The following is a 16,882-nucleotide window of genomic DNA, read 5'->3' as shown; positions in this document are numbered from 1 at the left end:
AGCACAGGTCCCCGCTATGAGGAATACACTCAAATGTTTACAAATCATATACAATATGTAAATAGAACATAATACAGTGCATGATTTACAAGGAAACAAATAGCATCTCCCAAAATTAACTATACATTTGATTGTTTCCCTCCCAGCTAGAATATCCGGCCAGTGCCAGGGCAAAACCACGTAATTTCATCCCAAGACAAAGACGAAAAGCATGTTGGAAAGAAGATAAAGGGGGATAAAAGACACAGTAAACGCCTCCCTGCCCACTATGAGAGGTCTGGAACCCCACCCAGTACTGTTACTGGGCAGAGAAAAGATAGCAAGATTGTAGACCAATGTTGAAACGACGGGCCCTATGGAATTCCACTAACAGTAACAGCAGAAGGGACTTGTCCATAAAGGGAACAAACCATCCCTATTACCATTATCTCTGCTGTAGTATTAATAAAGAAAAATATCAGCCAGAGTGTTTTTGTTTTTTTAGGATTTTACACGGCACTTGCAATATCTGTAGGTCATTTCAACGCCAGTAAAAAATGAAGAATACGTTTGTTTTGTTTTTGTTTTTGAGGGTTTTACGGCGCTAGCAACACATTAAGGTCATATCAGCGCCAGTAAAAAGGGAAAAAATGGGATAGTAAAAAGTTCTAGAATTACAATTAAAGCATCCAAGAATAAGGCAGACAAAGGGGAATTGGTTCAAAAGGGAACAGATGTAGATTCCAAGAGCACACTATCAGTGTACTTAAATTGAGATCACCTAAAAGTCTCATCCAGACACAAGCACAGGTCCCCACTAAGAGGAACACACTCAAATGTTTACAAATCATATATAATACATAAATAAAACATAATAGAGTGCATAACAGAGAGATGATTTACAAGGAAAAAAATATCATCTCCCAAAACTAACTATACATTTGACTGTTTCCCTCCCAGCCAAGGTATCCGGCCAGGGCCAGGACAAAACCAAGTAATCTCACTCCAAGACAAAGACAGAAAGCATGTTGGAAAACAGACATAGGGGGATAGAAGACATAGTATGTACCTCCCTGCCTGCTATGGGAGGTGAGGATCCCCACCCAGGAGGAATACTTGTACGTGATGGAAAAAAAAAAAATTAAAAAAAATTCTAGATAGAAAGCAAACGCGAAAAAGCAAGACAATTCCAAGAGCAAACAATCAGTGTACTTTGAGATCACCCAAGCCTCAACCAGACATAAGCACAGAATCACACTAAAAGGAACACACTCAAATGTTCACAAACTATTATTTGGTATTCAAAGCATAACAGAGGGATGATTAACAAGAAAAAAAATATATAATCTCCCAAAACTATAACTTTACATTTGACTGTTCTCCTTCCAGGCAAGGTCAGCAAAAACCAAGACAAAGACGAGAAGCAAGTTGAAAAAGAGAGAAAGAGGCATAGAAGACACAGCAAGTGACCTCCCTGCCCACTGCGAGAGGACAAAAAAAAACCCTACCCAGCAACCAGAGTATAGACCTAGACATCAACATTAATTTTTTTTTTTTAAATATAAGAATCAGTGATATATTTTATCTCTAATACATATCTTTATTCCATGAAATTGATACATTGCAATCGACTACATATTATTGATGTGTAAGTATGACATTATATACATTGAAAATGATTGTTTAAACAAAAATAAAAAAGGGCTTTTAATGGCAAAACATATGTATGTTATACTACTCATTCTAAAGGCTTGATGATATGCATGACAAGGGTTGGATAGTGTAAACTTTTAATCATCTAAAACAAATCCAAACACTGAAATAGTGGAACTGCACACACACACCATAATGAATAGATAACACTCATAGTTGGAATGTCAATTTCCATCAAATATTTTAAATATCAAATTACACTGATGACTCAAACTCAAACATGGACCTCTACACTCGGACAAGATTCAAGAAATCATAAAATAGACATTCGAAAAATCGTAACACATATAATTTTTGTTCCTAAAAGAAGTGGAAAATGGCACATCAACAAATTTGCGACAAACACAGACAGCATACAAGGGACTGAGAGAGAAAGATACTTGTTACTAGTTTAAGATAAAATCACTAACATTCGCGTTCTAAGACATTTAAATAATGATAAATCATAAAGTATCAATAGGTTTAGTTAGGTAATCAATTCTTTTAATGCCAAATGAAATACATAATTACTATGAACAACTGACTTTACGTTAATGGTACAATAAACAACTTCATAATTATATTGTGGTCAGAGTAAAATAAAAGATTCATAATTAACGGAAGCAGTATCAAGGTTAAGGGGGCTATCCCATAATCTTTCAAACTCACAAGTTGATTTTATTTCCTTTTTTAAAAAAAAAATGTCTAAACCAAATTTCCTCTATTGTCCAGCGTCAGTGTTAAATTAAATGTTAGCCATCTTAGTCTTGAAGAAATGAATGCTCTTAAAATGGCATCCAAGTATCTTTTAGATAACCTTTCTATAGTTTATGTGGGATGTCCCACATGACGTTAAAACCAGCCATATACTCTGCATTAATATTAATACATTTAACAAGCCACACAATCTTTTGCTCTCAATATTAAAATACAACAATGCCAAGAAAATTTCAACATATAATCCATGATTAATCTATTTTTTTCCATGGTGCTATTTAAACATTAAACAAAAGACAAAAAGTGGACCCCAAACTCAGTGAGGAAAATAAAGATAATCCGTTTCTTTCATCATAAAATCGTTTCTTTGCTTCTAGTAATTAACATTCATAATGACACTTTGCATTCAATAATCAGTGATCCCTTTTTAATCTACCTGTATCTGAGGTCCACTGCTCATTTTTCAAAACTGTAGTTGACAATGTCTTTTAATAGATAAGCATTCATGTCATTTTCAATCACTTTACTCTCACCTTTGAAACAAAATAGTGCAAAATGCATTGCAAAGATAGTTTCAGAATCGGATGGGTTCTGATTCCAACATATTAATAAATAAATAAAAACAAATAATCAGCATATTTAACTGATTTAAAGCAATAAGAAATAAAAGGTGATTCAGTTTGTACAAATCCGAACAAAATCCTCATACATGTGTTTTAAAGGAAAAAATATATCACAATCATACAGTCCCTCCCTTACAAAATAAAAGAAATTAATTCTATTGCTATAAAAAAAAAATGCATTATTTTTCTTTACATAAATATCATTAGACCTATCAATATATACAGGCAGTGACCGAGTGCCAGATCAGATAGGATCAGAATGCTCTAATAATCACATCTCTCACAACAGGTAATTCATCTATATCATTATTTTCAAAGGGATGGGGGACGGTATAAGAAACTAAATATTTGGAGAGAAAGTCTATATAAGTAGTGTTGAAATAAACATTTTTTGTTAAAAATAATGTTGCCCTAACAAGCACAATGTATTCAGGCACATCACATGTGAAAATTATGATTTGTGCAAAAAACTTCCAAAATTTCATTTTAATGAATTCCACAGAATACCAATAATATATTGCACAAAAAATAATTTGTTATTTCTAAAAATTCTATTCTAGTGAAGACAACATGAGCAGCTGTTTTAACACTTTGGTTTGACTTGTCTCTCGAATCTCGCCTGCTAAAAACATTTCATCAACAACACTGTAAACCTGAAATAAAAACAAAAAAATGTAACAACAAAAAATCATTCGCGTTAAGCATATTCATTCCACTTCATATTTTTCACATTCAGATTACATTAACGTACATCCAATACTGGCCTCTAAAAATATTTCCATATCCTAGGGAATAGGGGTCGTTAATACAAACAAACATAATTTATGAGACTATGTATTATTCCTCATACAGTGCAGTTTGCAAGAAGTAAACTTGCTTGAAGTCAACACTTGACCATGAACCTCCATTTTCTTTTCTCTATCTATTTTACAAACTTTCTGATGCAATCAAAATCACAATGGGAATTCTGCAACTAACTGGCATCCTGAATTAGAGAAAATTAGTTACAGTGCGAAAGAAAGAGATGGACAGGCAAACATCCTTAGCCTGGATTTAAATTAGTAATTCTAGTATTGCGGGTAAAAATTCATTTAGATATTACAACCACCTCTACATAATCATCTCTTCCACCACCACTACAACCATCGCGCCAACATTATAATCATCACTACCATCAGAACTACAACCGACATCATCATTATTATCACCATTAGCACCAAAACTAATACTCATATAATTTGATATTTTATTAAAATATTATTCGGTTTTTATATTCATTGTGAAAGATGCTCGTTGCTGTGGTGTTGGTTGACATATTGTTTATATATGGTACTGTCTTATAAAGATGTGTCCTTTGAGACAAATTTAAGTTTCCATTTAAGCATAGTAAGAGTAGCATAACAGTTGCTATGCCGGTCAATTACTTGTAGTACAAAAAACTGTCACACATCACCCTGACCTTCTGGCCTTTTATAATTGGCTTTGTTTGGTTTTAAGCGTTTTACAGAGCTCGTAAAATTTTACAGTCATTTCAGAAAGACTAAAAAGGATAAAAGTGGAAAAGTAAAAAAAATTCTAGATTTACAATTTAAAGCAACCAAGGAAAAAGTAAGACAAAGGGGAATGGTTCAAATAGGGAACATAGGTAGATTCCAATATCACACTATCAATGGAATTTGAGATCACCCAAAAGTTTCATCCAGACACCAGCACAGACTCCCACCAAGAGGAATACACATAAATGTTTACAAAATATATTGAAAACAAATGCTATGGGTAACAAAATATTATCTCCTAAAACTAACAGTAACAGTATACATTTGACTGTTTTCCCCTCAGCCAAGACTCTGGCCAGGGCCAGGACAAAAACAAGTATTCATTCCAAGTCAAAGGCATAAAACACCTAGAAAAAAATATATAGGGGGATAGAGTACACAGCAACAGTGACATCCCTGCCCACCATGTCTTTTTTTATAATCTGTGGGTGGCATCCCTGCTTATAATCATCAGTATTTTTGACAATAAGAGTTAGAGACAATGGCAGAAAGGAACATTGAAAATTGGAATGAGTGTGCCAAAAACTAAAAAGAATGGTTGGCCGGTATATACGTACCTATGTCATTGACTGATCATGTCCAATTCTAAATAATCTTTATAATGTTAAGGAGAGATATGAGGTGAAATCAAACAATTAGATGGCAATGACAAGATAAAACAAACCTTGTAAAAATTGAAGACTAAATCCAACTCGCAGACATTATGGAAGAATTCATTGAGCACTTCTACAAAATTATGGATGGCCTCCAAATATACCAGATTGTTGTCATTCACGTCAACACAAATGCAGAAATACAAACCAGCATAACGACGGTACACAATTTTGAAGTTACGAAACTGAAAAAAAAAAAAATAAATAAATATGATTTTAAATACTTTACTTTCTCTGATTTAGGTACAACTTGATTTATAGTAGTATCAATATAAATCAAGCTAAACTCCGATCAGATAAAATTTATTAATCTTTCAAGATTGAAGTTTTTATAAAAAACAAACAAGGTAAATATTACATCATTATGGAGAGAAAAATGATTAAATTTTGAGAACTTTTCACTCTTATATCAAGGAGAAAAAAAGTTAAAACTTGAAAATCATAGTCAAATTATTATTATCTTAAAAGCGAGAATATAAACACCAATGGTGAATAAATAACAAATTAATACAATGGAAAGTCAAAATACAAAAAGTTTGAAATGTGTTTGCATCCATTATAGCAAAGATGTATGTGTGTGCGTGTGTGCGTGCGTGTGTGTATGTGTACATTAGTGAGTGTATCTTCATCTGATTTCTGTCCATAGAATAAATCGATCAATTCATAAAACAAATAAATAAAACAAAAATTATATATAAATTTTCCATTCAAGCCCCAAAACAATGTGTATTTGTATTTTGACTATCACTTTGAACTTAAATGAAATAAAGTTTTAACACTTTACCTCCACAAAGTTGGTGTGTTTTGTATCTCTAACTGTAACAACAGCATGCACCTCTTCAATCAATTTCTGTTTCTCATCATCATCAAAATGCATGTACCATTTGGCCAATCTGGTTTTGCCAGCCCTATTCTGGATGAGGATGAATCGTATCTGAAAGAAATATCAATTTTAAAATATACATCTTCATTCTGTATTCGTCAAGTACTGTCTGTATATCTGTGACAAAGCCTTGTTGTAATAGATCATGCGTGAATATTTCAATTTACAGTTCACTAAATACTAAAACTATTTTTTTTAATTCCAATCTTTCATAAATCTCTCATTATTTGATTCAATGATAATATGACCACAAAGTACTTTTTCCAGAAAATATGAGACTAGGGATCAAAAACTGGACAACTTTCTATGCTTCAACTTCATATATACATGAGGAGACATCATCATTTAGTCGTTCATTCATAGAGACAAAATTCAAACAGAAAATGGAATGATGATACCTCATTACAAACCAGATTTTATACTGTCATTTGAAATCTGCTTATATTATATGAAGTGATTAAAGAGACAATGTTACAATAGCCAGTGCCTCTTGCTCCTACTCAGTTGTTATAGGGCTAGAGTAGTGAGTAGGAGTAAGTGTAAGAGTAAGAGTAAGAGTAGAGGGTGTAGAGAGGTGAGCCGGTGTTACCAATACTTAGCTTCTATACCAGGACAAATCATTCGTTTGGACAGAAAAATAAGTAAAAAACTCACCGCTTACCGTCAAAAGCAGTTTAGATTTGAAGATGCATTTGTTTTCTATCAAAAAACATTCGGTACTAGACAATCCTTGATGAATTTCAAAAGTTGTGTTTGAAATTATATCCTAAATATTTTCATGATTCATTCCTCGCTAAATCATGTGTTTTTTTAAGTCTGTCCAATGGTGCCGCGCAAAACAAACAAAGGTTTTTTAAAAAGTTTATTGAGAAAAAGATACGGAAAAAAGTGTCCCTAGATAGGTATGCAATTTGGTGCATTAGTGCAGTAAAAATTGGTGCGCAAAATTAGTTCGTAGCGGATGCGAGACTCTGTGTGTGTGTGTGAGCGTGTGTGTGTGTCTCTTTCTTTTTTTTTTGGGAGTGCCTACGTACACGGTAACGGGGCATCTAGCCTCAGGATCTACGTACACGTAAACTGGTTTACCATTGCAACACAAGCTGTCGTGACCGCACGCGCTCGTGTGTGTGTGTGTGTGTGTGTGCATGCGTGTGTGTGTATTATTTTTTTAAAAATCAAAACAATTTTAACCATTAATGGCGAGATTCCATCTTACACTCCCCAAACTCCAGATCTTAGTCTTAATGTTATCAAAGACAAGCTTTGCGATTTATAGTTTAATTGAAGCCTGAGTCGAAATATACTATTACTACTGTTCTCTTGGTGGAAACGATTTATTCTGCATCTGGAGAAAAAAATCAGTGTCACTGTAAAAGGTTAAAATTTCACGAAGAACGCACCGTGAACACCGCTATAACAATCCTTTGATCTACGTCATCAGACAACCCATTGTTTCTTTCATCTTTTCACCCCTTACTATCCCCCCGCCCATCTCTCTCTCTCTCTCTCTCTCTTGTCATAGTGTTATCCCTTCCCCTTCCCATCTCAATGTAAAATGAAAACGTTCTGCTGTTTGCAGATACATGTATGATTGTTTTTGTTTTTTCTCTCTCACTAGGCTAGGATTAAAAACCAAGACGTCAGGTAATGGGTGTCTAATGCCAAAGTATAGATTCTCTCTTTGGCCAATTAGTCACGCATGTGGCAGCCCAGCTATTTATTATGTTCTGCCTATAACACACAATAAGTGGGATTTTGGGGGGTGGGTAAGAAAGAAATCAAGGTCATAAGTAACCGTGCACAAGAGCTGTATCGGGAATTGGTTTCTGGGGGTCTTGCAAATACCAAATATTTTATGGAAAGGTCTTTCGAACTCCAAGACGTCTGGTTTGTTTTGCTATCTTGGAACAAACGAAACAGATGTCTTGATGTGTGACCTAGTTGTCTGATTTTGTGACCTGGATGTAAGGTTTTGTGACCTAGAGATGTATCCTTTTGTGTGTGCAAGCCATGCGGGTAAGTACAGCGATAGCTTGCCAGTTGAGGGAAAAAAAAGGAAGAAGCAGCGTATCCGCATTTGAAAAACAAAACAAAAAAACCTGAAAAAACAAAACAACTTAACCTTTTAAAGGCGAATATCAATCTTACTTGGACCAAAAATAAAATCTTACCATTTTCATCAAAAGACAAAAAACAAATTACAATTTAAAAACGTGAGCTTTTATATAGGGCAATATCCACCCAACGTGCTCAGCACTTTTTATCAATATTCTTACTGCTCTTATGGTGGAAACTTTTTTTTTTTCTGCGTTAAAAAATAATATAAATGAAGACTATTATTTGAAAACTAAAAAAATCAGTGTCACTGGCAAAGGGTTAATTGGAGTACTCCTGCATCCTGTGAGACTCCTACGGCACTTGCTAATCATAAAAAAGGAAATAGCAATCAACAATACTAAGTTGAAAAAAAAAGAAGAAAAAAAGGAGGGGGGGGGGGCAAAACGATTTTAGACAACTGAAGTCCGAGTCTGACTGCTCTCTTGGTGGAAACGCTGTATTCTCCGTTAACAATAATAAAGATAAAAGCAAACTATTATCTTCAAGCAAAAAATTAGCTTCGCTGTTAAGGGGTTAAGAACACCTGCCAGCATCCTTATGCTCTACGTCACCAAGCGACACGTCTCCTTTTCGTCTACATGCACCCCCCCCCCCCACTCCACTCTCTCAAGGTGGTGGTGGCGGCTGATAAAAAAGGCCTTTTTTCTTTCATTCAATCAACTTGACTGCTGTTGGACCCTAGGCCTCTCTACAACTACAAGTACAAGACAAGAAATAATACTCACTTTTTTTCTGCTCCAACGAAAATATCTACCCCCCACCGGTCTAATTATTTGTAGCAGACGTCAAATTTCTCAAAACGGTCACGTGACACTGTAAAAACAACACAGGAAGTCCATGAAAGCTTATTTACGGCATTTCCTTTGAACCGTGTAAACAACAAAATTTCGTTTTCATTCGACTCAACGGGTCAGATTGGCCGGTATTTTTTTAACGAACTAGAGAGGTGGGCCTTTGGCCTACCAACCTCCGCTGCACGTCCAACTCGCCTTGAGCATGCATTCACGTAAAATATAAAGATTTTTTTAAAAAACCTACCTCTGTTTCAAAAACTAGCATCTTTCAACTTTCTAAGAAACATTTTGATTTTTCAGAACTTTAGTTCGTTAAAAAAATACCGGCCAATCTGACCCGTTGAGTCGAATGAAAACGAAATTTTGTTGTTTACACGGTTCAAAGGAAATGCCGTAAATAAGCTTTCATGGACTTCCTGTGTTGTTTTTACAGTGTCACGTGACCGTTTTGAGAAATTTGACGTCTGCTACAAATAATTAGACCGGTGGGGGGTAGATATTTTCGTTGGAGCAGAAAAAAAGTGAGTATTATTTCTTGTACTTGTAGAGAGGCCTAGGGTCCACCAGCAGACCAGTTGATTGAATGAAAGAGAAAAAGGCCTTTTTTATCCGCCGCCACCACCACCTTGAAAGAGTGGAGGGGGGGGGTGCATGCCGACGAAAGTGTCGCTTGGTGACCTTGGTGCCGTAGAGGTGACGTAGAGCATCTCAAGGATACTGGCAGTTGCAGGTGTTCTTAACCCCTTAACAGCGAAGCTAATTTTTTGCTTTTAGATAATAGTTTGCTTTTATCTTTATTATCGTTTCCACCAAGAGAGCAGTCAGACTATCGCAACTCGGACTTCAATTGTCTATAATCGTTTTGCCGTTACTTGTCTTTTGATGATAGAAGATTTGGTGTTAGGTCAAAGATCGAATTTCGCCGCTAAAAGGTTACATTGCTACTGGGTTTGCTCTTCCCCCCCCCCCCCACCCCCCACCTTTTTTTTTCTTCTTTTTTTTTTCACCTTAGTATTGTTGGTTGCTGCTATTTCCCTTTTTATGATTAGCAAGTTCCGTAGGAGTCTCACAGGATGCAGGAGTACTGCAATTAACCCTTTGCCAGTGACACTGATTTTTTTGTTTTCAAATAATAGTCTTCATTTATATTATTTTTTAACGCAGAAAAACAAAAACGTTTCCACCATAAGAGCAGTAAGAATATTGATAAAAAGCGCTTTGAGCACGTTGGGTGGATATTGCCCTATATAAAAGCTCATGTTTTTAAATTGTATTTTGTTTTTTGTCTTTTGATGAAAACGGTAAGATTTTATTTTTGGTCCAAGTAAGATTGATATTCGCCTTTAAAAGGTTAAGTTGTTTGTTTTTTTTTTTTCAGGTTTTTGTTTTTTTTCAAATGCCTAGTGAGAGAGAAAAAACAAAACAATCATACATATATCTGCAAACAGCAGAACGTTTTCATTTTACAATGAGATGGGAAGGGGAAGGGATAACACTATGACAAGAGAGAGAGAGAGAGAGAGAGGAGAGAGAGAGAGAGAGAGAGAGAGAGAGGAGAGAGAAGAGAGAGAGAGGAGAGAGAGAGAGAGAGAGAGAGAGAGAGAGATGGGCGGGGGAATGGGGGGGGGGGGATAGTAAGGGGGAATGGGAAAAGATGAAAGAAACAATGGGTTGCCTGATGACGTAGATCAAAGGATTGTTACAGCGGTGTTCATGGTGCGTACTTCGTGAAATTTTAACCTTTTACAGTGACACTGATTTTTTTCTCCAGATTGCTTATGCAGAGACAACATCAACCCAGACCTAACTCTCATATCTGAAGATCTCACCGGAAAAGTCAGTAAACAGATAAAGGAACAACTAGCAGGAAGTGATCATCGTCCCATTCTGGTTGAAATAACTGAAGAATATGCAAAAGACAGAAAGGCACCACCTCCGAGATGGAATTATAAAAAAGCAGACTGGACTCTGTTTTCAAAGTTGACTGATAGTTATACAAAAGAGATAAACTGTAAAACAAGGAATGTAGAAAAATCAGCCAAAGCTTTCACAAAATCAATCATGAAAGCTGCAAAAGAATCAATCCCCAGAGGATCAAGAAAGGACTACTGTCCAGGATGGACTGAAAAATTAGGAAGTCTCAACAGCCAAGTCACTGAACACAGAAAAAAAGCAGAGAGAGAGCCAAATGATGAGAATATGGAAATTTACAAAGAGGCTGAAAAAACTCTCAGGAAAGAAACAATAAAAGCAAAACAGGAAGCATGGCATGAAAAAACCAGACAACTTGACTACGACAGAGACGGAAGAAAGTTATGGAACCTAACCAAAGCTCTAAGTGGACAAGAAAACAGATATGCTGCACCATCAGTAGAAGATGATCAGGGGAGGATTCTCAACAAAAAACAAGCAGCAAACTGTTTTATGAAGCAGTACTCAAGTGTTGGGAGTATACAGATTAGAAAAGAACGAAAACGAGAAGTCCATAAAGAATTGAGAAAACACAAGGATACACCCAAAGAATCCACAGATGATGTCATGTTCAGTTCGATTAAAAAAGAAGAAGTAGAAATTGCCTTGAAATCTCTAAAAACGAACAAATCACCAGGTCCAGATGATGTTACTAATGACATGTTGAAACACCTAGGAACCCTCACAAAGAGGAAAATGAAACAACTGTTCAATGCAAGTTGGAAACAGGGTAAACTTCCACTCAAATGGAAACAGGCAACCATGATACCAATTAAGAAGGATGGCAAGCCAAAAAATAAACCCGAAAGCTACCGACCAATAAGTTTGACAAGCTGCTTGGGTAAACTGATGGAGAGAATTGTTAATCGCCGTCTCCAATGGTATTTAGAAAGCAATAAGTTGATATCAGATGAACAGGCTGGTTTCAGACAATTTCGCTGCACAGAGGACCAGATAACATACATCTCGCAGCTGATCGAAAATGGTTACCAAGAAAAAAAACACACAGTCACAGTTTGGGTGGATATGGAAAAGGCATTTGACAAAGTCTGGACAAAAGGACTACTTCTCAAACTTAAGAAAGCCAACGTTTCACACAACATGTTTGCATGGATTAAAGATTACCTCACAAATCGAAAAGCAAGAGTCCAATCTCAAAACTCTAAAAGCAAGCTAACGAACATGACAAATGGAGTACCACAAGGCGGGGTTCTCTCACCAACCCTCTTTGTCGTTTTTATCAATGACATCTGCGAAACCAAATGCAGAGGAGTAAAAGCAGCCATGTATGCAGATGACCTTGCACTGATATGCACTGAAAGAAATATTGGTACTGCAAAGGCCAGGATACAGATGACTCTTGATGCTTTGAGCAAATGGACAAAAGACTGGGGTATGAGAGTAAATGCTGATAAAACCACATACACAACATTCAGCTTATCAACCAAAAAGCAATCTATGCGATTAACTTTAGATGGAAAGATTCTGAGAGAAGACCTTATGCCTAATTATCTAGGAGTGAAATTTGACCCTCGACTCACTTGGAAACATCAAATAGATGAAAGTCAACAGAAAGGGTACAAGAGAATGCAGCTTCTCCGAAAACTTGCTGGAACGCAATGGGGAGCAAACTCAAACGTCCTGAAGAAGACATATCTTGGATATGTAAGACCTGCAATAGACTATGCCATATCGGCATGGGGAACGTGCTCACAGGCTCAATTTCAAAAGGTTGAAAAAGTCCAAAACCAATGCCTACGCGTGATCACTGGAGCAATGAAAACAACACCAATTCACAAGATGGAAACCCACACAGGAATAAAACCTCTCAAAGAACAACGAAATTTAAAAATAGTGACACAATTCTCAAAGATAAAATTCATGGAATCCCAACCACTGCATCCAAGTACAATGGAAAAGAAAGAGAATCGACTCAAAAGGGAAAACTTCATCGCCTTGGGACAAAAACTAGAGAGCGAATATAAAGTGACACCAAAGGAAGATATTGCCCAAATCAATGTCCCAAATCTCAAACCACCACCGTGGAAAAAGAAACAAAAATCTATAACCATCAACAAGAAAAACATTCGAAGCAATAATGACAATGCTCAAACCCTAAAGATGATCGATAAAAAATACCCAATGACCAACTGGATAAGAGTTTATACAGATGGCTCAGTTTCCGGCCCCCTCATGAATGGAGGTGCTGGTGCACTCATACACTGGACAGATAAAACAGAAACAAAAATATCTCTATCAGTGGGTTCAATGTGCACAAGTACTAAAACTGAAGAAAAAGCCATCCTCAATGCAACAAAAGAACTATCCAGAGATCACAGAATATCGGGAAAAATGTGGTTTACTTGACAGACTCTGATGATGCTCTCCGGTCTATTGAAAATTACCAGGACTCTGAAGCCGCACACACTGTGGAGGCCCTTGAGGGCTTATCTGATAAAACAGGAAAAATTGTGCTGCAGTGGATTCCAAGTCATGAAGGTATATATGGAAATGAAATTGCCGATCAACTGGCCAAAGAAGGAGCCCAGAAGGAACAACCGAAGTCGTCAATCACTTACCATCAGCAAAAGAAAATAATAAAGCTAAAAATAGACAAAGAAAGGAATGACACACACCTAGAACACAACAAGCAGGATCCAATCCATGCCATTCAGCGAAGTAGCCAAGTCACTCTATTCCGCCTCCGAACAGGACACAATAGACTAAGAGGACATATGTTTACAAAGCTAGGTATTGGAACAACCCCTTATTGCCCATGTGGAACCGACCATGAAACCACTTTACATGTGCTTATGGATTGCCCATTATACAACGTGCAACGTTCGAACTACTGGGTCACCCCTACAACACTCAACACAAAGCTCTATGGTGAGGCTGAGGACCTAAAGCGGACCACAGACTTCATAGCAGATATCGGACTGCAGCCATAGATGTCCATCAGAGGAACGAAGAAGAAGAAGAAGAAGAAGCTTATGCAGAATAAATCGTTTCCACCAAGAGAGCAGTAGTAAGAGTATATTTCGACTCGGGCTTCAATTAAACTATAAATCGCAAAGCTTGTCTTTTAATGATAACATTAAGACTAAGATCTGGAGTTTGGGGAGTGTAAGATGGAATCTCGCCATTAATGGTTAAAATTGTTTTGATTTTTAAAAAAATAACACACACACACACACACACGAGCGCGCGCGCGGTCACGACAGCGAGGACCATCTATTGCTTGTGTTGCAACGGTAAACCAGTTTACGTGTACGTAGATCCTGAGGCTAGATGCCCCGTTACCGTGTACGTAGGCACTCCCCCCAAAAAAAAGAAAGAGACACACACACACACTCACACATACACACGCGCACACACACACACACACACACACAGAGTCTCGCATCCGCTACGAACTAATTTTGCGCACCAATTTTTACTGCACTAATGCACCAAATTGCATACCTATCTAGGGACACTTTTTTCCGCATCTTTTTCTCAATAAACTTTTTTAAAAACCTTTGTTTTGCTTGCACTGCACCGGCACCAGACGTAGTAGTAACAGACGGAAACCGACACGATATCGCGAGGAATGAACCATGAATAGGGAGTTTAATAGAAATTCTAAATGTACCTCACACACTTGAAACCAATGTCATATAAAAGAGCTGGCAACACAGATTACAAAACAGTTTGAATTTTGTTTGTATCTTGATTAGAAATGTAGTTACTGCAGTTCAAAGTCTGAAATTTCAGACCAATTTTTACCCCAAAATTACCATTGCAAAGTTGTGACCGAAATCGCGTGATGTTAATAAAAAATGGTTTAAAACAGTCAATATGGAGTTCTTATCATATATTGTATACCAAAATGTTCGTCTTATCGAGGACAATGCATTTACATTAATAAAGAGGAAGATAAACATTTCAAATTAACACATTATTACATAATATGACGCAAATGTTACATAATCAAAAACTCGGCTAGGCGTAAGAAACAATTTGCTCTATCACTTTTGGATTTATCACCAATATCTCACTGAAACAATTGCAAATAATCCCCTCTTCTAATTAATACATAGAGAATAAAAAAGGGTTTGAGAGTATTTAAATGAAAAGATATAAACATGTTGTGTAATGACATAATGAGTTTATATTTACCTATGGCAATTTAATTGCATATAAATAAAATGGTAGATTGAAAAAGTTCAAATAAATTGAAACAGATTCCCTATTATACCTAATTAGAAGGAAAGTTCTGGCTTTTAATACTTTAAAAAATTCTGCTGAACCACTTTGGGTTTATTGCTATTACATCATTTGAACTGACAATTAATATAATTTTATCCCCCACCCCCTCCCCCCTTCTCTCTCAATGTATGGGGGTGTCAAAACTAATAGAACTTCTTACCATAATAATTATTAAGGCTAAGGCCTTTAGAATATGGATACAAATGATAAACATATCTAAACATATGGGAAAGAAACATGATGACTTGATGGCAAAGTAAAATAAAATTAAATTAAAGCAATTGGTATTTTTAAAATATCGATATTATTAATATCGGATTTCACAAAGAGAAGAAATATACGAACTTTTAAAACAAAAACTATAAAATGCCTATAAATAAAGTTGGAAAGTATGTATTCAAAATAAAAACATAGCAAATAATAGTACTGAAAATATTATGGACTAAATTTAACATAATACATAACTAAATTTAAAATATCGATATGAATATCGATATCGTCCGGCAGCCATGATGAGAAGATAATGTAAACAAGGCATTTCGGCGCAGAGTTAAAAGGTGTCTGCGCATCGATATAGAGCCCTGAAATTGGGCATGAATAAAGTTTAGATGTTATTCTAAAAACAAGCGTTTAAATTTTAAAAACACACGCGGTAAATAAAAAAATAAATGCATTTGAAAATTGCCAAATTTTAACTTCATATAACTTCTGGAATTATTAATGGATTTTTCCTTAATTGGCACCATTTAAAAGGAAATTGAAAGACGAAAATAATGATATCAAAATATCTGCGATATTCCTCTTTACAACGACGTTATGCATCTTTAATTGAACCCCCAAAAACGCGAACGGCAATTTTCGGTCACAACTTTCCTATGGACGAGTTGGGTCAAAATTTGCCACTGCTGCTGCTTACTAATACTAAACTGCCTACCATGAAAATATTTAGGATATAATTTCAAACACAACTTTTGAAATTCATCAAGGATTGTGTAGTACCGAATGTTTTTTGATAGAAAACAAATGCATCTTCAAATCTAAACTGCTTTTGACGGTTAGCGGTAAGTTTTTTTATTTATTTTTCTGTCCAAACGAATGATTTGTCCTGGTATAGAAGCTAAGTATTGGTAACACCGGCGCAGCTCTCTATAACTAAAGTTCTGAAAAATCAAAATGTTTCTTAGAAAGTTGAAAGATGCTAAGTTTTTGAAACAGAGGTAGGTTTTTAAAAAAAATCTTTATATTTTACGTGAATGCATGCTCAAGGCGAGTTGGACGTTCAGCGGAGGTTGGTAGGCCAAAGCCAAAGGCCCACCTCTCTAGTCTCTAGCAGTCTCAGTCTCAGTTTCTGTTAGCAGAGCAGAGCAAAACTGAACCATTATTTTGATTCGTTTTGTTACAAGACATTCATACTATGCTCAATATTAAGTTTAATTATATTTGAGTCTGATTTCCTTCGACCACGACTTACCATTTTGTAAAATAAAATGAAATAAGCAACGCCCAAATAGATATTATATTTTTCTTGATTCACTTTCTTCACTTCTCACTTCTCTCTCACCCTCCCACTTCCTGACTTCCGGGGATTCTGAATAAAGTTTGGATAGGATATAGATAGGTTCATATTTTATTATTAAAAAAAGAT

The 16,882-nt window shown here is 36.0% G+C and overlaps 1 protein-coding gene across 1 annotated transcript; it reads right to left on the bottom strand.

Moving 5' to 3' along the window:
- Positions 1-1,558: 1,558 nt before the first annotated feature.
- LOC144956114 (AP-2 complex subunit sigma) lies at positions 1,559-16,831 on the bottom strand. Its single transcript, XM_078886472.1, has 4 exons — positions 16,709-16,831; positions 6,005-6,154; positions 5,232-5,405; positions 1,559-3,664 (listed from the first exon to the last, which is right to left on the bottom strand). Exons 1-4 carry the CDS (start codon positions 16,709-16,711, stop codon positions 3,563-3,565), a joined length of 429 nt encoding a protein of 142 aa, XP_078742598.1. The 5' UTR covers positions 16,712-16,831; the 3' UTR covers positions 1,559-3,562.
- Positions 16,832-16,882: the final 51 nt, after the last annotated feature.

The sequence above is a fragment of the Berghia stephanieae genome, chromosome 1, assembly GCF_034508935.2.
Source record: "Berghia stephanieae isolate SIO BIC M18660-M18661 chromosome 1, UCSD_Bste_1.3, whole genome shotgun sequence".
NCBI classification, from domain to species: Eukaryota; Metazoa; Mollusca; class Gastropoda; order Nudibranchia; family Aeolidiidae; genus Berghia; species Berghia stephanieae.
The sequence above is the reverse complement of the archived record's forward strand: the minus strand, read 5'-3'. Positions and strand labels throughout refer to the sequence as shown.